We start from the raw sequence: 24,249 nt of genomic DNA, 5'->3' as shown, positions 1-24,249 counted from the left end.
TGTTTTATTCTCTCAGAGCTCGTCTGTGTGAAGAGAATAAAAATGCTTCTTTGAAAACCCCTTCAGTTTCGCCTATATGTAGAAGCGCTGATATGACACCCCATTCATGATTAAGGAACTTTTCAATTAACACTTAAAACAATTAAACATTTTCTTACGATATAAACTTGTACATGGAACAAATTCAATAGAAGTAATAGGTTTGTACGGCTTTAGAAAGTTTGGATCATAACGTGTTGTTTAAAGTTTCAAAAATGACTCTAAATTTTCATTTGTTAGTTAGCTTTTTACCTAACTCTTCCAAATTGGTTTTTAACATTGGTAATTTTCCACAAAACAAAGTTTTACTTTTTTAAATGAGGATTTAGTCTCAAATAAAATGTGAATATAAAAAGCAAGGAAATGAGCGAAAAGCTAATTGTGTTGCTTTCTTTCTTACTTACTTACTTACTTAAAAAGTATTTGTTTTGCTCATGTACAGAACGATTAAGCAAAGTTACAAAGTTGTGTATATTGTTTTGTTAGTTTTAATCAGGGGCGTAACGGTTATAAGAAATACAGCTCCAAAGAATGACTGCTCAATAATTAGTTTAGTCTTTCATTAGTTTTTTTTAACTAGAATTTAAGAATTTTTTTAAAATCTATTTGTATTATTTTTTTACTATGCAGTATAGTTTATTATTATGTACTTAAATATTTAATGAGATTCTTAAAATTCTAAACTTTAAAACAAAAACAAAATATGCGTAAAATTTTTGCTCCAAAAAGTGAGTGCTCACTTGTTTGTTTTGTTATTAATTGCGAAAATAACGGCACTTTTACAAAAACAAAACAAAGTAAATTGAGATAATAAACCTTTTTAAGATTATTAGCACCATTTTGGTGACACGCGTGTTTATAAAAGTAACCTTAAAAAAAGTAATTGTGGACATGCCTCCTAAACGAAAAGAAACTACAGAGGCGGAAAGACAAATCATAATTAATCTGCGTGAATCTCAAAAATCAATTACGCAAATTGGAGAAATAGTTAAAAGACCTTATTCCACCGGTAGAAAGATTATTGACAAATATAAAAAAACCAAAAAGTTAGCAAACGAGCCAAGATCTGGCCGACCACCTGTGTTATCTGAAGCCCAAAAACGCTTTATAGTTCGGGAAATCAAAAAAGATCCAAAATTACCAGCTACAAAACTTACAAAAACCTTTAACATAAGGTTTCATTACAATATTTGTGTTAATACAGTTCGTAATGTGCTGTATAAAGCTGGTTTACATGGCTGAGTTGAGATAAAAAAGCCGTTTATAAGCAAAGTCAATAAGAAAAAACGTCTTGACTATGCTAAATCCCATAAAAATAAGTCTATGGAATATATTGGAATCGCGTAATTTTTACAGATGAAAGTAAATTTAATTTGTATGGTAATGATGGAAGATGCAAGGTATGGAGGAAGCCCAACCAAGAATTAAATGACGCGAATCTATGTCCCACATTTAAACATGGGGGTGTATGAGTGCTGGTGGTGTTGGAAATTTACAGATTATAGATGGAATTATGGACCACAAAAAATACATCGACATTTTAAAAACGCACTTGGTCCCCAGCGTACAAAAAATGGGTCTTCCGCCAAATTATATTTTTACCCAGGACAATGACCCCAAACATACCGCCAACAATGCTAAGCTGTGGCTGTTGTACAACGTTCCAATATGGATGATAACACCTCCTCAATCGCCAGATATAAACCCAATCAAAAATCTCTGGGAACTCTTGGACAGAAAAATTAGGGAAAGAGAAATTAGGAACAGAAATGATTTAATACAAGCTTTGCAAGAAGAATGGGCAAATATATCTTCGGAGGTGACCCAAAATTTGGTCAATTCTATTCCAAGAAGACTAGAAGCCATAATTAAAAATAAGGGAGGTCAAACAAAATATCGAAAATGTTTCAAGTGATTTTTTTAAATTAATCATAAGTGAGCACTCAATTTTTGTATGTGGAAATTACGTTTTATTTTTGTTTTTTTATATAATATTATGATTTTTTTTTGGTTTTTAGGTATAGAATATTAAACTATAATAAGTGATGAATAAAAAAATAAATTTTATTTTTAAAATACTTATTTTTTATTAATAAAATATGCATTAACAAAATCAAAGTAGCTGTGAGCACTCAGTTTTTGGAGTGACTGTATGACGAAAAGGTATCATTGAACAGTTAATAGTGACGATTTAAAATAAGTGTTGTTAACAAGTATTATAAGATATATTTGATTTTGGTCGTCGAAACCAATACCCGAGAGAAATATATTTTTTTGGTTATAGTTTTTCAAATATCTTTGGCAAAGTAAATAAAACGGCCAGTTATGCAACAAATGCAACATTTTATAAATAAAATATAATATAAATTAATTTGCCTTTTAATTTCGTTAATATTTATATGGACCAAAATATAAATTAAATAAATTTTGGTTATTTATAACAAAAAATATTGGTTGCTAAATAACAATTATTCATAACAAAAAAATATATTTCTCATGTTAATTGGTTACGGAGACCTAAATAATACAAATCTTATAATAATGGTTCGGGATTTCTAAATCCCGAAAAATAAAAATAAATTTTCAAAAAATCTTAATAATTTACCGACAAAAATAACATTTTCTATTTCGTATTACAATATATATACATAAAGTATGTGTTTACTTATACAGAAAGCTTTTTCATAAGTATTTTCTCTAATTTTTGGAAATCAAATTAATTCAAAGTACTAAAAATAATAAAATAGATATTTAAATACAGTGCTTTTTAGATACACCACTCATGTGACCAACCGTCTTGAGCTGAATATCGGATATACGGTTTTTAATGACCGCTAGAGAAACACTACTGGTCTATATCAAGTATAGCCATCGTAGTTCCAGCATTTGCCAAGCTATCAGCAATATTATTTCCAGTTATATATTGTGTCCTCTTACCCATATAAGAGAATTACCATCTCGCCATCTCATGAGCAGGTTGACTGCCAGTATAGATTCTGATATACCCATATTTGATAGTATCAATGCCTATTTATTGTCCTCTTTATACCCTACACCACTTTAGTGGGTTTTATCCGAGTAGCTCATAATTATGTTTAATATACTCATATATCGACAAAAAAGCGTCAGAACTAAGTTTTATACTAGCCTTGAAGACCCTGTTATATTTCGAGCTTCTTTTGACCCAAGCCCCCTTACAAAGCCCCCTTCAAAAAATGACTTTAATGTCCACAATTCGCTTAAAAAGACTAGTGTCATAGTGAAATTCAGCATAAATACATTTTATGTAACCGTAAATTCATCCTCCAAATTTTAAGAGGATCGCCTCAAACGGGGGGCTTGGAGGAAGCCCCAATATAAAGCATATTTCAGAAAATTAATTTTTTAACAATGAATTGCTTAAATATATCAATGACGAGGTACAAATCAAATCAGCTTTATTATGAAAACTAAATCATAATTTCTTACTTGCTATTTTTAGATATCCGATAGTATATATGCCTATTTATTACCCTTTTTATTTTTGATATTTCAGCTTGTAAGTTAGTAGAGTCATATTAAGTTTAAAAAATTACTCAATGAATAATGTAATTCGATTAAAAATAGGCCGAAATGTTTAAAATTTAATGATTCTGCTTATTTTTAATCAAAAACTATTAAAATTCTCTTATTTAATATTTTATATATTGTATAAATTTAGCGGAAAACCACTTAAACTTCGGGATTTTAAAATCCAGAAAATCCCCGGGATTTCATTTTTAAAAATTATGGTTTTCGGTACTTTCAAATCCCGAAAATCCCAAGATTTTCTTATATATATCGGCGAGATCCGAATATTCAATAATTCTGTTAAACATGCTGTCGAAAAGATCGCTATTTAAAATCAGCAAAATCGGTCGGTAAATAACGGAGATATAAGCAAAAAAACGAGACAACCTCTGAAAATTTCATCAAAAAATGTCATTTGTTTTTCATGCTTTGTTAAATAAGCAACAACAACACTGTATATTAGAAAAAGATGTACACGTGTGTGTATACATATGTATTTGGTTTTTCAGCTGTGTATTTCGTTTTGTATGCTGTTGGCGTCATTGAGTTGTGTATTTTGTTTTTATTTTGTTTTTGTAAATTCTGTTCGTATATTTGGATGTACGTTGGTTTTATCGCGTTGTTTATTTTGTTTTTGTTTTTCTGTGTTTCTCGTTATGTGTGTTTAGATGTCTGTTGTTTTAGATGCCTAGTGTATTTTTAAAATACACTATGGTGAAGGGTATATAAGATTCGGCACAGCCGAATATAGCACTCTTACTTGTTTTTTATTAAATTTTATCTTAAGATCATAAACAAATCTTCAATTAAACGAATTCGTATATATGGATGTATATGTTTGAAGACAAGAATAAGCCATTTATTTTACCAGAAATATTACACTTTAAAACGATCCGGGGCAATTGCATAAGCACAGATTCTAATAAGATTGAGCTATACATCTGTTTTTGTTAAAAAATACATTTCTGATGCAAGAACTTTTTCTCAATAAAAGTGTTATAAATCGTAACTAGAAAAAACTTTTAATTAAAACGGATAATTATTTTATTAACATCTTTACATGAAATCTATTTTTTTATTTAATCATTCGCCTTTTTAGATAAAAAAATTAATAATTTCGTATCAAACAAAAGCAAAATATTTCCACGTAGAAAAAAATGGCAGTATAACTAGTATGAACTGCTTTCATTGAATAATTAATAATTAAAGCATAATTTCCTAAATGTTATGCATATAGTTTAAGAACACAGAAAAAAAGGTCACACTTTACAAACGATATCTTAATCAGATCTAAAAAATGTGGTTGTATAATTTTCACTTTTATAAACCTAAAATTTACAATTAACAAGTAAGAGTGCTATATTCGGCTGTGCCGAATCTTATATACCCTTCACCATACTGTATTTTAAACATCTTTTATAATTTTTAATAATTTTTTCCCGACTACATTATTATTACATCAAAAGCTAAACAAAAAGAACAACAACAACGCTAAACGAAATAAAACACAAAATACACAAGGCATCTAAACCAACAGACATCTAAACATACATAACGAAAAACACAGAAAAACAAAAATAACAACGCAATGACGCCAAAAGCATCCAAACCAAGGGTGCCCAAGCCCTATGCGCTTGGTACTCTTTTGTTTTTGTAAATGCGCTTAGCTATAGACAGTGTGTTTTCTATACACTTATATGCGCTTAATACTAGCAATACCTTGTTGTTGTTCTTAACAGTATACAAGCAAGAGTAAAACAACAACACTTTCGAATTCATTGCTGGTAAACATTGACGAGACGTAGATTTTGTTTTTTTTTATCGTAAAAAAATTTTTTATCGTAAAAAAATTGTTTTAAAAAGCACTTGGAAAAATTTTGTGTTAGTTTTAAATTTCAAACTTACATTATTCGCATAAAAATTATTGTACAATAACTCACAATCTACTCTCATATAATTGAAAACGTTTTAAATACTTTTTTCTATTCATTAAAAAATATATTTGCAAAACAAAAGGGAAAATTATTTTATTTTAACAAAAAATGCAAATCATATTTTTTTGCTATGTATTTTAGTAGAAAATACACAGCTGAATAAAACCAAATACATCTACGCACACACGTGTACATCTTTTTCTATATACAGTGTTGTTGTTGCTTTTATAACAATTTTTTGATGAAATTTTCAGAGGTTGTCTCGGATTTTTGCTCATATCTCCGTTATTTACCGACCGATTTTGCTGATTTTAAATAGCGATCTTCTCGAAAGCATGTCTAATAGAATTATTGAAGATTCGGATCTCGCCGATATCTGGGGTCCTCTAAAAACTGATTTCAACAGACGGACAGACAGACGGACATTGCTTAATCGACTCTGCTATCTATAAGGATTCAGAATATATATACTTTATAGGGTCGGAAAATTATATTAAAGAAATTACAAACGGAATGAAAAACCCTTCACAAAGGTGAAGGGTATAAAAATGAAGGGTATAAATAATGTAATTTATTTATCTAAACATACATAACGAAAAACACAGAAAAACAAAAATAACAACGCAATGACGCCAAAAGCATCCAAACCAAGGGTGCCCAAGCCCTATGCGCTTGGTACTCTTTTGTTTTTGTAAATGCGCTTAGCTATAGACAGTGTGTTTTCTATACACTTATATGCGCTTAACACTAGCAATACCTTGTTGTTGTTCTTAACAGTATACAAGCAAGAGTAAAACAACAACACTTTCGAATTCATTGCTGGTAAACATTGACGAGACGTAGATTTTGTTTTTTTTTATCGTAAAAAATTTTTTATCGTAAAAAAATTGTTTTAAAAAGCACTTGGAAAAATTTTGTGTTAGTTTTAAATTTCAAACTTACATTATTCGCATAAAAATTATTGTACAATAAATCACAATCTACTCTCATATAATTGAAAACGTTTTAAATACTTTTTTCTATTCATTAAAAAATATATTTGCAAAACAAAAGGGAAAATTATTTTATTTTAACAAAAAATGCAAATCATATTTTTATGCTGTGTATTTTAGTAGAAAATACACAGCTGAATAAAACCAAATAAATCTACGCACACACGTGTACATCTTTTTCTATATACAGTGTTGTTGTTGCTTTTATAACAATTTTTTGATGAAATTTTCAGAGGTTGTCTCGGATTTTTGCTCATATCTCTGTTATTTACCGACCGATTTTGCTGATTTTAAACAGCGATCTTCTCGAAAGCATGTCTAATAGAATTATTGAAGATTCGGATCTCGCCGATATCTGGGGTCCTCTAAAAACTGATTTCAACAGACGGACAGACAGACGGACATTGCTTAATCGACTCCGCTATCTATAAGGATTCAGAATATATATACTTTATAGGGTCGGAAAATTATATTAAAGAAATTACAAACGGAATGAAAAACTTATATATACCCTTCTCACGAAGGTGAAGGGTATAAAAATGAAGGGTATAAATAATGTAATTTATTTTTAGGATCCAAATATATTTTTGATGCGAAGTTATCAACAATGAACAACATCTCTCCTATGACAAGCTGATGTCGATATTGTAAATTTGTTTTATTAAATATTTGTTCTAATAATTTTTCAAATCTAGCAAAAATTTCTTACATATGTTAACTACTTAAAGATCAAACTAATTTAAAGTAAATATGTTAACATTAGTTATGTTTTGTTGCAAACGTTCAAAGGTAATTTCGTAAAAATTTTATATTTATGAACGTTAGGTTGCTAACGTTCAAGGTAATTTCGTAAAAATTTTATATTTATGAACGTTAGGAGTTTTCGTGTAAAATCAGGATGAACTAAGTGAGGTAAAACCTTTATGGCAGCTGATTTTTATTTGTTTATTTAAAAAGTGTAGGGGTTGTGTAAAAAAATGATTTATTTTTATTAAAAAAAATTTATTCGAAAAAAAAAAAATAAATTAAATTATGAATTAAAATGTTCATAAAAAATTGTCAAATAAGAATATGTAACGACGGTTTTATAGGTAATATTTATTGTTTTTCAAATTTAAGGAAATATATTGTGTTTGTGTTGCCAAAACGCTCTGACCTTACTTATTACATCATGTGTAAAATTATACAAGTTATTTTATTTTCACTAAAAGTGCTACCAATTCAGTAATAAAAATACATACAAATATAAATGTATGATGTTAACAATAAAACATTATTTTAAAATAAAATTGACATTACAAAAAGTTAACAAATAAACCAATTTTTTGAAGAAATTTTAAAGAGTTTCTAGATCATGCTGTTTTTCTGTGAGGTGAGGATGACGTGTCAGGTAATGTTCGTTTTGTTGCTTACTTTAAGCATTAACACCTAATGATAGCAACAAAACACAGCAATTTTTGTAACAATATATTGTATGTGTAATAAGCATTTTATTTTTTATGTAAACAAGCATTTAAAAATGAAAACTAAACATAAAATGTGAACGAAAACAGCAAAGAAAAAAAGAAATATAAACAACCTTAATGATTATTACAAAAATTTGAAGATTATTAGTATATTTGTTGACTACGCAGCTGATGAATCCATTCTAATATGTTCCCTTTTTTCAGATGGATTGCTGGTAATTACTCTTGGTATTGCATATTTTGGAGCCTTTTGCAACATTAATCCATCATATGAATCTTCTTCGGTATCGATGGAATTTCTATCGCATTTTGTTGATGCTCGCAGTGTCGGCTGAACTTCGGCTAGGAGCTCTGCAGCCTTTTGTCCAGCTAAGCTTGTATATTTCATTTCAGAAGAACTGAACGAGTCCAGGGGTTTTACGCGATTTTCCAACAAAGAAATTTTTTGTAGGTTTTGAACAGAATGTGAATTAATCATTGTTGTGTTTCGTTCTGGTAAATAGGATGGCCGCTTAATAATAAACGACGATGAGGAATGCAATAACGAATTGGGCTGATTTCGTAGTTGCACTAATTCTTCATCTGCTTTTGAAAATCGGTCAAACACAATGTCATCACGACTTTCGGAATTTATAGCGGAAGTTGGAGAACGTGATCTAAATGTTGTTAGTGATATTGGTGAATGTCTCTTGTTCATGTTCTTAACAGCCGGAATAGATGACGTAGTTTTTATTTCAACTATTTTATCATTTTCTTCCCCCAAGTAAACTATTTGATCAATATCGTTTGCCAATAATGGCTTAGTGAATACAGTGGAAGTTTTTTCCAAAACGCCTTCATTACTGCTGTCTGGGTATCGAGGTATTGATGAAGAACTGTTCTTTAAACTGTCAACCAACTTAACTCGGTCATGTTTAAAGGTAAACATAGGAGTTGTCGGTACACTTCGGCTTAGATCTGGCACTGAACCACGGAAATTAGAACTTATATTAGAAGAAAACAGTGATAGAGTTCTCGATCGAGCCATTTGATTAATGTTGCCCAAAAAAGTGCCCCTGGGTACTAAACGAGGCGTTTCATTAAAAATACCAACCAAATGAGGCGGTAATTTTATTAAATTATCTATATCATCCTCAATTTTCCTCAAATTTCGATCTGACGTAATGCTGTATAGCTTTTCAAACTTGTCGTACATAACATTAACCATTTTTATAAAATTCTTTTAGACGTTAGTATTAATAAATATTTAACCAGGAAATAAGCAAGCATACAGAAGAACGACGACAGGAAACATGCATTCATGTCGACATTTATTGTTAGTAGCAGTATTATGTAAGTATTTAGCAATGTTACGTATATTTTAGATGGTAGAGAAGAATCATGTTATCCAATTATTATATAACATACATATGGCAGCATTGGGAAAAGTTGTAGAAGAAAAAAAGGAAACAAAATTTAAGATTGAATCCATAATAATGTGCTTTCGAACAATACAATTAATACTTATGTTAGTTAGTATTCTTAAGTACAAATTAATTAGATTGCTTAATATATAAGGAATTTGTTACAACGAATCCTTTTCTTTACCTGTTTACGCGGTACTAGTTGGTCCTTCCACTCCCGAAGTTCAGTTTTTAAGCGGTCATCAATTTGGGTTAATTTAGCATGTTCATGTTCTACTAAAGCTTTCCTTTTTTCGTTTTGTAGTTGTTCAAGTTCTCTGTAACGAAATAAAAATATTATTTTCAAGAAAATATTACTTGAAAAACTGTAGGCTTGTTTGAATACATTTAACAGTGTTACCAATGACAAATTTAGCATAACTGTTGATTAAAAGCACTTAGAAAGATAAAAACTTGTATGAATATGTGACTTGGTATGGTGCGATACTATGCAAAAAAATGGGTGGATTTTATTTTAAGGGCGTCGCACTTTTCATACAAAATTAACTGACATAAGGGCTGCATTGATTTATGTATTTAAATATTTGCACTAAGAGCATTAACTATTAATTAAAGTGATAAAAACAAGTAAGAATGTATATATATATAATATATATATAATATATATATATATATATATATATATATATATATATATATATTATATATATATATTATATATATATATATATATATATATACATACATATATATATATATATATATATATATATATATATAACTTTTACCATCATATTTATATCTCAAGTTTGTGATATAAATATGATGGTAAAAGTTATGGATCTAATTTATACGCCATAGAAACCGCATTAAGGATAATAATATATGCCCTTAATTTGGAAAAAAATCGAAGGGGACAAAAATTTAAAACAGCGTTTTTTGGTCGATTTATTTTGGAATTACCCTATACCCTTCTCACGAAATATTTTTCCAAACAAATCAATACAGAACAAATTTTGTTTTACTACTTTTTACTCGATTAAAATATTCAAGCCGAAAATAGTAAAAGGGAAAACAATTTTTTTTCAAAGAGCTTACCATGGTAAAAAAATAAAGGTACAACCGTTCTCTCTTTTCGTAACCATATTAAGCGATTAATTATTATTTTATATGCTACCGTATTTACTTTAAAAATCCGAGTTCTTTGTTTACTTTTTAATTTTTTGTTCAATATAAAAATATAAAATGAAAAATATACTTAGTGCACACAACTTTAAATGATTAATTTAAAAGTTATACGCATTTTTTAATTTCCAATTTCCTAAATATGATTTCCCCTACTACATGTGTGGCAAAGTTTTTCTTTATTTGTATACAAAAAATAAATTTTAATAATTCTTATTTACGTCAAAAAAAACTTTTTATTGAGAGAGAACGGAGTTACCTTGTTTTCTTTATACCATGGAGCTTACTATATTTTACAATTTTTTGTGTACAAAAACAGAAAACATAAAAAATTGTAAAAATGAAAAAATAGTAAACATTTGTTTGTAAACGAACAGAATTCATATATATTTGTTTATTCAAAAGTTTGGTAGAAAGTTTTTAAAATAAATCTGTCAATTAAAAAATTACAATATCTTTTGTTGCTTTTCTGACAATACATATTTGCAAAACTCTCTACAGGAACAGTCATAATATAATGTGTGTACACTACAGTGTAATAAAAGCCTTTTTATGAATCTGATGTAAGGATATCCCCCAAATCGATGCGTATTGATGTACTGAACACGAGAAAAGAATAAACAATTTTTTAAGAAAAAAGAGATTTGAAGTTCATTCTTTTAAAAAATAATTTTTTTAAATATTATTAAAAATAAACAATTTTGAGCTGAATTTTTACAGTTTGGCTTCGAATCCACCCTTTTACAGCATTATATTTTTGAAATTCCACTCAAAGATTCAAAGAGAACAGAGAATGATAAAATGCTGTTTCCAGTATGATTAAAAAGTGAAAGATTAAAATGTGAAATTTTAAAGCGCGTGCCAATTTTGCGTTTCCTCTTCAATATCACTTATATTTTTGAAGAGCGTTCATCAGGATTAAACAAAAAAAAAAAAACATTTTTGTATATACAATTTACCGCTTATAATTTTTGTGTTTTAGGCAGTTGAAATTTAAAAATTTTGTCAACTTCTTTGTCTACTCTTTTCCAAATAAAGACCGTAATTTTAACTTGCATTAATTAGGCAACTAAATTAACAAAAATTGCAGGGCAATAGCATAGATCCAAAACTAAAAAGGCACTTTTCGCCCCATTTTAGGGGGCGAAAAGTGCCTAGACTCTTTTTTTTTTATTAAAACAAATTTTCTTTAAAATCATATACAAATGTTATATATGGATAAAATAAAAAAAATTTAGATTTTCACTCTAATGTTCCTTCAACCTTTGACAATTTTTTACACATGTTAAAAAATTTATTATGCTTTGTTAATAATTAATGATTTTATTATATGTTAGTGAATGGTATAAAATGCCAATAATCGAATATTCCGATCAACTATTTTAGTTTTCATTTTTAAGTCGATTAATCGGTCCCAATAATAAATTATTTGGGCCGATTACGACTATTTTTAAGAATTTTTTATATAAAGATTTTTTCCAGTTTTAAATTAAAAACAGGTAAAAATGTTATATTCATGCAAAAAATATGCTTTAGTTACCCTTCTTAAAATATTCATTGCTATGTTCTCTTATGTATAAGTGACCCTTCTTAAGCTGGACAAGTTTTACATGTTTAGAAGAAAATTTTACCCAGCATTAATAACCATTGTTTTGTTTTATAGTGGTTTCCAAAATATTTTGAGTATTCGCGTCCCGTTACAAAAAAGCCCCTTTTAGATTTTTTTAAATATTTTACCATTTATCATTTCAAGGAGTTTTGAAAAGAAAGCTTAAACTATTTTGTTTAAGAGCTTTGTGGTTACTTAGTGGGATGCATTTGAGATAACTATACAAATATTTAAAATATTACTTTTTACATATGGGAATTTCATAAACGTGTCTGCAGTATTGGATAGAATACTGAAATAAGTCAATTTTCATTTAATCGGATCAGATTACATGTTTCCTATATCCGTACCATATATCCGTATTTTTCAAAATAATATAGACACGTTTTAGAGTTTTTGCTTCATAGCACCAGTACCTTTTGATCGATTAATGAAGCTAGAACTATTGTACGTAATGGTCAACGCGCAATGCATTAATTTATTGCCTTTTCATCTAACAAACTAATTTTTTGATATATGACCAGCTTGCTGTGAAGCATTTACTGCTATCACATAGTTAAGCATATTATTGGTTAGTTTAAGAATACGTTTCATGATATACCTTTGTAATTTATCAATCTCTTCAAAACAAGTGTTTCCCCATACCTACGCAACTTTGTATCGATCTACACACTACCAATCAAAATTTTTTGTTTGGCTTTTGGTTTAGCCCATTCCAGAATTTTTGATTTTGTATGTCCCTTATAATACAATAAGGGTGTTTTGAGTTGGCAATCAAATGACAACTGATGTTAATCCCCTTTGATGTTTTTAAGTGCAAGATTAAACTTCGCGGTGTTGCCATGCAAAACAGAAAACGTTACTGTTTGTTATCAAAACAATGTATTTTTTTAGGAAGACAATTGTAAATATAATATGAAAATTAATGAAAACTTAAATTTAAAACAAAAATAGTATATTGTGAAGTCCCTATAGTTTATACTAATCGATGTTTGTTTTACTAAAAATTTTATTAACTTTTTTGCATCAGCTGTTTACAATTTTGCATTTCTTGCTTAAGTTTAAACCTCCTCAATTGGGCTCATAAACTGGCAAACAAAATTAACTAATTGAGTACTCATAAACAACTTTTGAGGATTAATTTTAATTTAATTCCTGATCCTTTACCTAAAGATTGGCCTTAAGAGTCGTTTTGCTCGACAAGCTTAAAATTGCGTAATTTTTGACACCCAATTCGAAAAGATTGCAGAAAAAATGTTTAAACATATTGTACAGAAATCAAGATTTTTCATTACAGGTAGGGAATTGAGGACCTTTTTAAAAACAATATTTTTTTATTTTTATAATATTTAGTTCATTGAAACGCATCGTTTTAAAGGTATTCATCCTTAAAAGTGGGATACCCTAATGTTGAAGTAATGGAAAAAATGAAATTAACATTTTTTCAGGAAACTTTTCATTTTTGCGGCTTCTTATCATTCCTAGGATAGATTCTGATCATGAAGATGACTATGGGCCAAACTGGAAGGCCCGTGGTTTTCTCATTTTTGGTCTTTTATCATATAGTAGTGTCCGTATATGGTTATTCCACAATGACTTAAAAAATTACTCACAGTGTTATCAATAGTTGAATATTTTCTTCGAAAGCCTGCCTGATACTCATTTAGTTTTGTATGAATTTTACACCAACGTGATATTCTTTCGTGTATTATTCCCATCATTATATTTGCAATAACATTCATAAAAGAAATTCCTCTGTAATTGTTCGACAGTACTCTTAGAAAATGTTCACTTGCATATTTAAAAAATTCGTAAGGAACCCGACCTTCACCAGAAGCTTTATTCGGTTTTGCCATTCCTAGTTACCTTTTTATTTGAAATAGGGTTATGGGAGAGTCCAAAAAAGTACTTTTCATACAATTTTCTTTCTTTTTTGCAGTCATTGTCAAACTATTTGTTTATAGATTGTTTTGGCTTATATTTTGACTGACTTTCTTGCTTTTTATATGACTTTAATAGTATTTTGCAATGATCTTGTAAAGTAATTGAGGGCGTATATAATTTTATTGTGTTCAGATTTTCATCAACAGGTCTGTTGAAAACCAAGATCTATTAATTTTTTTCTTATACCACAAACATAACCACCTATTGCTTTTCCAAATCTATTGTTTCTTAAATAGTTTTAAAATTTTTTAAATTGTTATCATATTTATTTATATTATTTTCTCTCATTTTGGTTTGTGAAATCAAAAAATCTAGGTGAAGATATTGATTTCCTAGCCCATGAACGTTATATGACATAATTTTTAAATTTAATTTCTTATTTGCACTATTTAAAAATATATTTGTTTTTTTACTTAAAATTAAATTTTTGAATTTAAAGTTCCCGAAATTTTTTCAAACTTATTTGTTGAACTTTCCCACCACAAAATCTATATTATAACTTCTTCACCAGATCTTTGCCAGAAAAACCGTTGATAATCAACTACTAGTTTGTCATCCTTATCAGCTTTTAAAAGATTTTGTTTTATCAATTTCTGGACATCGATCCCTTTCAATATAAGTATATGGGCTTTCCTTTTAGATTTTTAAGGTGCTTAAAATTTCAGTTACCATTTCCACAGACTTTAATTCAATCATAACGTTTTTTTTTGTTCTTATTGTTTTTTTTCGATTGTTCGATTTCCACTTTAATTTTAATTTTTGAGATCTTCGTTAACTGCACTATAGTAAGATTTTTGTCATTCCAATTCTCTAATTATTAATTTCCTCCCTTTAAGATCTTTTTTCAGGCGTCTCACTCTTTTCTTTTTACGATTTTCCATTTTCTTTTTACGATTTTTTTATTTCATCTTTCAACATTTTATTTTCATCTGATAATTTTTGCACTTCCGATTTTACCTTAGAATTGAACGCTTGTTTATAAAAACAAAGCAGAGCGAGAGCAGCTGTTGCACTGCTATGGCACTAATATGTTGTTACTGAGAACCCGTTAAAAGGGACTTTTGGTACTTTTTAAATTTTTTATAATATTCTAGGAACATTAAAGTTAGCATGTAGGGCCCGGTTAAGGTAAGAAACTATAAAAGGGGTCTTTATGGTACTTCTTCGTTCTATAAAAGATACTTTTTGAATTTCCTTTAATATTGAAACTAGAGACAATAAATTGAATATGTAGGACCCGATGTAAGTGATAACCAGGGAAACCAAAATATGCAAATGCATGTTTTTTGTGGTGCGTCGTATGGACTCGCGGATAAGATATTTACACGTTTCAGACCAATTTGAGAATTTTGGCATCGATTTGTTAGAGCATATTTTACCCATAAGAGCATAATTTTGCATGATTTGACGTTTTAGCATATTTAATGCATATTTTCGAGTTTTTAGAGCATATTTTACTCTTTTAGTGCATATTTGATGTTTTCGCTTTTTTCGTTTTTATACATTTTTAATTTTCTTTTCAAAACTTTATTTAAAAAAATAAAATTCTATTCTTTTATTTAATTTTTTAGCCTATTTTACAATTTTGAAAAAAAAAATTTCGTTATAACATAACGAAATAAAGCATTATATTTTAAATCGGACATAAAACCGATTACTTTTGATTTCATGAGACCAATCCATTTTTATAGTTTAAAAAACTAATTATTGGAATTTATGACAACACCGATTAAAATGTTAGTTTAAAAGCTATGAATACAATTGGAAGAAATGTGTCAAACTTTGTCGTTTGAAATATGTTTTTTGGGGACCAAATGGTTTCATGTTATTTATTGGTTATCTGAACGTAAAACGGAATTCTATTATACTAGTTCTTCAAACTTTGAGATGAAACATTTATAAAAAAAATTTTGTAGGATATAGAATATGACATTAAATATTTATTATATCATTACAATTTCAGTCTTTTTGAGCTTTTCAATGTTAAAAAATAATAAAAAATTTTATTTTTGGAGTATATATTTTAAATTTTAAGAGCATATTTTGAGTTTTTTACGGCATATTTAAAGCGCTTAAAACACTTTTTTTAGAGCATGTTTTCGGTTTCCCTGGTGATAACCTATAAAACGGAATTATTTATTAATTTTTGCGTTCTACAAAAATACTTTTTTAAATTTTCTATAATATTAAACCTAGAAACCCGAAGAAGAAGAGAAACTATAAAAGGGGACTTTTTGGTACATTTTCGTTTTTCAAAAGGTACTTTTTGAGTTATTTTATAATATTGAACCTAGAAACATCAAATTAAGTATGTGGAGCCCGGATAAGGTGAAAATTGGGTCGATCCTCATAAAATTTGGTAGACACAATTTGGGACGTATTAAATTTATTTGTGTCGAATTTCATCGCTACATTCGTATTTTTATGCCATTAATGAGCGCTGCAGTCATTTTCTGAAGGGGACCTTATATGGGAGATAGCGTCAATCATGGACCGAATCCCATAATTTTTTATATAGATTTTGACTAGTACTTATGTCGAACTTACTTATGTCGAATTTCATCTATATACTAGTATTTTTTAGCCAGTAATGAGCGTTAAAGTCCTTTTGTGACCGGGACTTTATATGGAGGGTAGGGCCAATTATGGACCGATCCTCATTAAATTTTGCATAGTGACTTTGGATCATTAGAATCTTACTTATGTCGAATTTCATCGCTATATGAACATATAATATAATGTTCAAAATTCAAAATTATTTAGGTCTATTAAAACTAGTTCCGGTAGTCTAAATGGACTGACAAAGGCATTACGAATATACAAAATTAAGTTGAAAAGGTTTGAAGATATTAAAATAACACAGTGAGACAAAATAAAGGAAAATTGAAATACCTGGAAAGGTACGAAAAGCTGGTCTTTTACCGCAACTCAAGATTTTGGATGTGTTTGGTAAATTCGTCTATTCGGATCCACCTTTCAGAAAAATAGTATCACTGCCCAGGTATAGTGTAATGCATGGATTTAAACCATTATTTAATTTCGAAAATTCGAACCTTTGTTCGAAATACAAGAAAATAATTTTGGTAAGTAATTTAATAGCTTATTATGAATAACCCCAACATTATCACTGGTCTAAACAATATATGAAAATAACATCTATGGTTCTTATTTATTCAATGTGCTAATATATAAAGGACATATCAAAAAACTAATACAAACACTGAATATAAATTCATCATCACTTAATTTTTATGATATTAAAAAATATATATTTAATGCATAATGATTAATCTTAAATCTAAAATTAATCTTAAAATCTAAAACAAAAAAAAAAAAAAAATTCCCATATACACCTCATAAATTGACATAAATTTATACACCTTTAGATCGGTATGGTTTCAGTTCCATATTATTCTTATTCCAAATTATGAAGATAGTTTACAAAAAAAATTAATTTATATTGATTGTATTCAAAATTGATTCTGTTTAGTGTATCAAAACCAGAATCGTATTTTATTAAAGGTTTTTGTTACATTTATAAAAGTTTCAATTCTACTTTAAAAACTGAAAGTGGTTTCATTTCGAAAGAATTTTTATTTTTGGAAAAAGCCAAAACACAGAAATAATTCCTCTTTCGATCGGAATGGAAATCTGTGAGAGGCCTGACAGATTTTTAATGTGTACTTACCTTATTGTGCTTTCCCTAGTCGCTCTCAACTCTTCAAGCTGTTTCTGATGTTTAATTTCAAAACGACGTTCTTCTTGAGTGTACCGTTTCTTATCTTGTTCTTGGAACTGCATTTAATTTATAAATAAAAATGAAATATGTTATTGATGTTTTATTTGTGTTATTCGTTATTGTAATGCACATTTAGGACTTATGATACAAGTAACTTATTTTGTAGATACTAGCCCCCATAAACATATTACACACTTAAGAATTGTACTTATGTACATAAATCCACGTATACTCACTAACAACTATATTTTTTAAAAGGACATCGCATTGATTCAATTTATTTTATCTTTATATGTCATTAATATTTCACAGACAAAAATTTTGACACAAAAACAAAAGAATAGTGAAAACTTACGACATACAACGTTACGGCACCGAATGTGAATTGTGTAATATTTTCAATTTAGAAGTATGTAAAAATAAAAAACAAAAGTTGAATTTAATCCGAAGTATTCACTGCGTTTTTAACGAATTTACAGTTTTAATTTACAGTTTTGGTAGTGGTAAATATATATGCCGAATATAAATTATCTTAACACTATAATCAAATTATTTCTTTTGAATCTTCTAGGATAAAACTGCTAAAATATCCTTAAAGATATTCATTCTTCTTTATCGCTATAACTAATTTTTGAAGAACAAATTACACGGTTCGAATTTCTCCTTAAATTTACTCAAATACATGATTAAAAAATATAAAATGATAAAAAGGGTGTAGTGAAGTTAGGTAAAAACGATCTAGAACACAGTAAAACTAAAACAAAATTTGGAGGAAAAAATAATAAACATGGAGTGAATAGTGGGAAAATTAATATTAAAAAAACGAGAAAGAAATTGTAAAAAAATATATATGTATATATCGAATTTGATAGCTATACTCGCATTTTTAAGCCAGTAAAATGCTTTAAATTCAATTTCTGAAGGGCACCTTATAGCGTCAATTATTGACCGATCCTCAAAAAATTTGGTAGAGAGATTTTGACTTACATTGAACTTTTTTACTATTATGACTGTAAAAGCTGTTTGTCGGAAGGCCGCTTGTAAGGTGCTATTCGAAATCGTGGACCGATATTGCTCATTTGCAATACCAAACTTAAAAGCTCTTTTCGTTCGAACCCTATCGTGCTTTCAACAGACAGACGGACATGGCTAGATCGACTTAGAATTTAATAAAAACCCAGAATATATATACTTTTGTGGGTCTACGACCAATATTACGATGTGTTATAAGCCGAACTAAATCAATAGCTAAAAGTCTTCTTAAAAATATCGACAGCGTTTTCAGCAGATGTGAAGTATTGTATATCGATTTCCTTCCCCTCAAATTTTTTCGAATATAGTGAAAACGAATATCAATATGTTTACTTTTCATCTGAACAGTTGGATTCTTCACAATAAATGCAGCACCTTGATTATAACACAATATTGGAGTAGGGTTGATAACATACAGCTTGAAGTCCATTTCATTAAGCCACGAATAAATACAACTTCTTTTGTCCCCTGGAAAAGTGCGATATATTCGGCCTACATTGTACTGAGAGCTACTACTAGTTGTTTCCGGACTCCCATGTGATTGGATCACCTGCTTTAAATAAAACATGACCAGAATATGATATTATATCATTTGAATCGCTACCACAGTCTGAGTCTGAAAAGCACACAAAATTTTCATTATTACACGAAAATTAAATTTTACCCACAGTGTTCTTCTGTAAGTATAGTAACACGTATTATGCTGCATGAAAATGCTCCTTATGTGGATGAGAGTTAAACTGGGATGATTTAGAAACTACATGAATCAGGCCGGGTCTCGAAATCAATGTGAGATAGGTCTATTAGAGTTCCAATAATACTTTAATATATTTTCGTGTTAAAATTCTCGCAATTTTCTTCACACTTTGTAAGAGTTTTAACACACGCCTAAGGAGTTGTTGCTGGCCTACAATCCATCATGCCCCATCTTTTTAATATTTCTTTTGATGAATGATCAAGATAAAAAGGTATAGGACCGTGGTTAATTGCTTCGACATGTTTATTTAAAATAATTTTCTTCATCTCTATCTCGCCAGCATATCGTCTACATAAAGCAATCAGACAAATATTAAGTTCTTCATTTTTTACGTATTTGCATCTTGAAAATCCCATTGCCAATAATATATTATTTATTCTTTTGTTCCATTCGCGACCTGCTTGTTTTAAGCCATACAGAGCCTTCGTGAAAAGGGTATACAGTGTCTCTCATAAGTATACGAATTTAGGTATAATATGAAAAGAAACCAAATTTAATAACATATTTTGTATGCAAAATTAGTAAATTAATTTGTTAAATTCTTTAGACAGTCCTTAGCTTTAATATCACGCATTTTAAAACTTTAAAAATTCACATTTACTTAAATTAATTTAGCTTTATTTAAAAAAAGTCCATAAAATTACCTCACAAAAGTATACGAATTTTTTTCTGTATTTCATATTTGACTATATTATTCGAAACACAAAAATTAGAATCAAATGATTTTTTTTTGCTAAAAATTGTTTTAAGGGATAATTATCAACCGAATGGATATATTTTTGGACCATTTGGTCCACAATTTTGGGATATTTGTACCATCTTTTTATGTAATATCAATTAAATGGCGGTTTTTGGCAATATTTGTATTTTTTCTCCTTTTTCCCAGAGATAAAACCAAAATTTGTTATTGGGATTTAATGTTTTGGGTATTTAAAAATAATATTTTTTATTACAAGAATCTGTATTTAAACGTTTAAAGATATATTATGGGAATTATTCTTCTATCGCTAATTCAATTTATTGGAACTCAAGTCCATTTTTATAATACTAGGGTCAAAATTTTTCGGGGAAACTTGTCTTCTATATATTGTTTTATCAGCTGTTATACATTTTAAGTTTTCAATATATTGTGGAAGTTTATAACTCCAAAGCATGCCTCGAAGAAACGCCATTCAATATAGAGGAATCATTATTTTTATAACCAATGGCCTCTAGGCTGAATGTCACCATATCATTATGGTCTAACTCAAAAATATTGATATCTGTTTAAATATTATCTACTATGATCAAAATAATCCCAAAATTTTTTACATACAGTGTTGTTGTAATGGGCAACATAATCGTGAGTGTTATGAGTAGTAAAAACTAAAATCTACTGTATAGGATGACGTTTTGTTAAGGCATGTATTGTAGTTGTACACCGCTACGATGTCTTGAAAATTTAAAATATATTAATGCTAATATCTACAATTATATATACTAGCCAACTTTGTTGGAAAATATCGATCCTAGTGGCACGAAAAGGGACTTAAGATCCAGATAATTCAATTAGAAACAGAAGAACGATACCAAAAATATATCATGGAATGCTTAAAAACAAATCCTTATAACAAAGATTATTATTTTTAGATACCTGAAGGAATCTATTGAACCGCAATATTAAATTTTGGTTTTATCTCTTGAAAAAGAGAAAAGAATGCCAAATATGGTCAAAAATCGTAATTTTAATGATATTGTATTAAAAGATGGTACAAATGTCCCAAAATTGTGGACCAAATGGTCCAAAAATATATCCATTCGGTTGATAGTTACCCCTTAAAACAATTTTTAGCAAAAAAAATCATTCGATTCTAATTTTTGTGTTTTGTATAATATAGTCAAATATGATATACAGACAAAATTCGTATACTTTTGTGAGGTAATTTTATGGACTATTTTTAAATAAAGCTAAATTAATTTAAGTAAATGTGAATTTTTAATGTTTTAAAAAGCGTGATATCAAAGCTAAGGACTGTCTAGAGAATTTAACAAATTAATTTATTCATTTAGCATACAAAATATGATATTAAATTCAGTTTCTTTTTATATTATACCTAAATTCGAATACTTATGAGAGACACTTGTTCAATTCACAATCGATGTTGTAGCGTTGAATGCATTGTATGTCAGCAGCTGCTACTATATTCATAACAATGTTGTTGGTATTTTCTATGCAAAAGTTCTATACAACTCTTACGACAATTTTTCATATGTTTTTCGAATGTCGTAAGAAAATTCTGTGTTGTCAACTGTTTCTTTCAGCATATAAATAAAAAATTCAATCGATTTTGGCATAAAAAACGATAAAGTGGTAACAAGAAATTACAAACAAACAGCTGTTTACCAAGACAAAATTTTATTAAAAACTGCTTATTTATTAGTTTAAAATGTGGAATAATGCAAATAATAGAATTTTAAATAAAAAGAAATTAATTTGGTTTATTTTGCCTGTTTATTTAGTTTAATATTATTTGTTTTTTTTTTACTTTTGACATTGGTTTTTTTATTGTGAACATAAACTTATGACTTGCTACAAAAACCTGTTCACAATCACTGTTACTACACTTTAGTAGATACAATATACAACTTGATTGTGAATTGAACAACTGTATATAAGTTTGTCATTCCGTTTGTAATTTCTATATGATTTTCCGACCCCATAAATAAATATGTATATTCTGGATGCTTATAGATAGCGGAGTTGATTATGCTATGTCCGTCCATCTGTCTGTCCGTCTGTGTGTTTGTTGAAATCAGTTTTTTACGGATCCCAGATATCAGCGAGATCCGAATTTCATCAAAAATTTAGATTTTTTATCCAACCCTGTATAGTTTCGGTCGTGATTATAATTTATGCTCCGATTTTGTTTAATTTTTAATAGTTAAATCGTTAATAAAATTTTAGTTTTTGATTACCTGTCTTAAAGATAAGTATTTCTTCATTAACTGTAAATAATTAAATATTCAAGTTGTGCTGCAAAGAATATAAAGAAATTGGGGCTTGTCTGTTGGTACCTAAAGGAGTTGTCATTCGGTACCTAACACTAAGAATGTATTTGTAGAATTTTTTATATGTATTGTAACTCAAACCACTTTCACCACTGATTCCAAACCTACATAGTTGCATAAAAACGTACTTAAAAATTTTACGAAAAATATAAAACACTTAAATGTATACTTTCACAGATTTTTTATTATTTTTTTTTGCACATTTGATCTGTAAAAATTTAATAAACACATTTTTTAATTTTTTATTCTCATATTTGCAAAACATTATTTTATATTTATTTCCCATATTCAGTACCAAAATTTACAACTTCGTTTTTTTTAGATTTATTAAAATTCCTCAAAAATGAATTGTCAAAAAAAAGAAATAAAACTATTTCGGGCTATTTAACGGTGTGAAAATGGACAAAAAATTTTAAAAATGTGTTGTGCGGGTAAGAAAATGTGTAAGAAGGTAAATTATCTTCATTATCTTATCTTATTGTTGTAAAACAATGTCATAGTCCAATTTGTTGTGCTGTTTTATCTTTTCATTTGTTTATTTTATACCATAAAATAACAATAACAATATAAAACATTGTAAATTTTATTATCTCACACAATTTGTTTTTGTATTTTTCATTTACATTTTGTTCCTTTCATTCCAAATTTTTAATCTTATAAAGTTACTAGTGTGCTTTATTGTCTGATTGCTTTTTTTTCTCCTGATATTGCCACTGTGTTCTAATTGCAATATTGCCAATACCCTTTATCTTAAAGAATTGTGATGTATGAATTGAAAAATATTTGATATGGACTGTATAAACAGAAACTGTAGTAATTCTGGTGATGAACGTATGGTTTTCTATTGGCTGTGCTTAAGAAACTATCACTTAAAATGTAGCGGACTTAAAGCTCGTAATGCAGATGCACTATCTGATAAACCAAACAATATTCAATGGACCTGTCAAAGTTTTTTACGATTTCTTCAAAAGTTATAAAACCGAGTTTGACGAAATTAGGAATGATTTTTCAGCATTGCAAGAAAAATTCACTAATTTAGACAATTTTGCGTTCTCTCCGAAACCTAAACGCAAACGGACTGTTAAGGCATTAACAAATTCTCCTAAAGATTCAAATGTTGCTGCCCCTAATCAGCTTGCCGTTAGAGAACCCTCAAATATAAACCATATTCCAAATTTTGGTCAAAATTAAATTCCAACTATAGATTTTCCAAATCAAATCAATGTTACTCCATTACCATCCTCGAATATTGCAACTTACACTAACGTTGTATCCGATCTAACTGCAAACTTAGATCCATCCTGTTCGTATCCTCCCCCCATATCTCCTTCGAAATGCTCGTCAATGAATAAAATTCCATCTAATGATCTAATTCCCAATATTCAACATCCTGAACTAACTCCTTAACGATGTATTCCTTTAATGTTGCAACAAGCATTACAACGTGTGTTAAACTAAATTTAGGACTATCTTTGTCCTTGCTCATACATTCCTCCTGCTTTAAGTATCGACATATATGAACGTCACTCTACTGCGATAAAATAATTATTAA

General features: G+C 28.6%; 1 protein-coding gene across 5 annotated transcripts in view; it reads right to left on the bottom strand.

Moving 5' to 3' along the window:
• LOC111683044 (serine/threonine-protein kinase 10) overlaps positions 1-24,249 on the bottom strand; it is a 93,507-nt gene that overhangs the window by 23,432 nt on the left and 45,826 nt on the right. For 3 of the 5 annotated variants that reach the window (XM_046955340.1, XM_046955341.1, XM_046955343.1), the window contains 3 exons: positions 17,810-17,916; positions 9,568-9,700; positions 8,094-9,199 (listed from right to left, as the gene is read on the bottom strand). In XM_046955340.1, coding sequence (XP_046811296.1) covers positions 8,141-9,199; positions 9,568-9,700; positions 17,810-17,916 — 1,299 coding nt within the window. In that variant the 3' untranslated portion in view covers positions 8,094-8,140. The remainder of the gene's footprint in view (positions 1-8,093; positions 9,200-9,567; positions 9,701-17,809; positions 17,917-24,249) is intronic. The other 2 variants (XM_046955342.1, XM_023445076.2) reach the window with 1 other exon arrangement.

The sequence above is a fragment of the Lucilia cuprina genome, chromosome 6 (genome assembly GCF_022045245.1).
Source record: "Lucilia cuprina isolate Lc7/37 chromosome 6, ASM2204524v1, whole genome shotgun sequence".
Taxonomy (NCBI): domain Eukaryota; kingdom Metazoa; phylum Arthropoda; class Insecta; order Diptera; family Calliphoridae; genus Lucilia; species Lucilia cuprina.
Note: the sequence above shows the minus strand (reverse complement) of the source record. Positions and strands in the feature narration are given on the sequence as shown.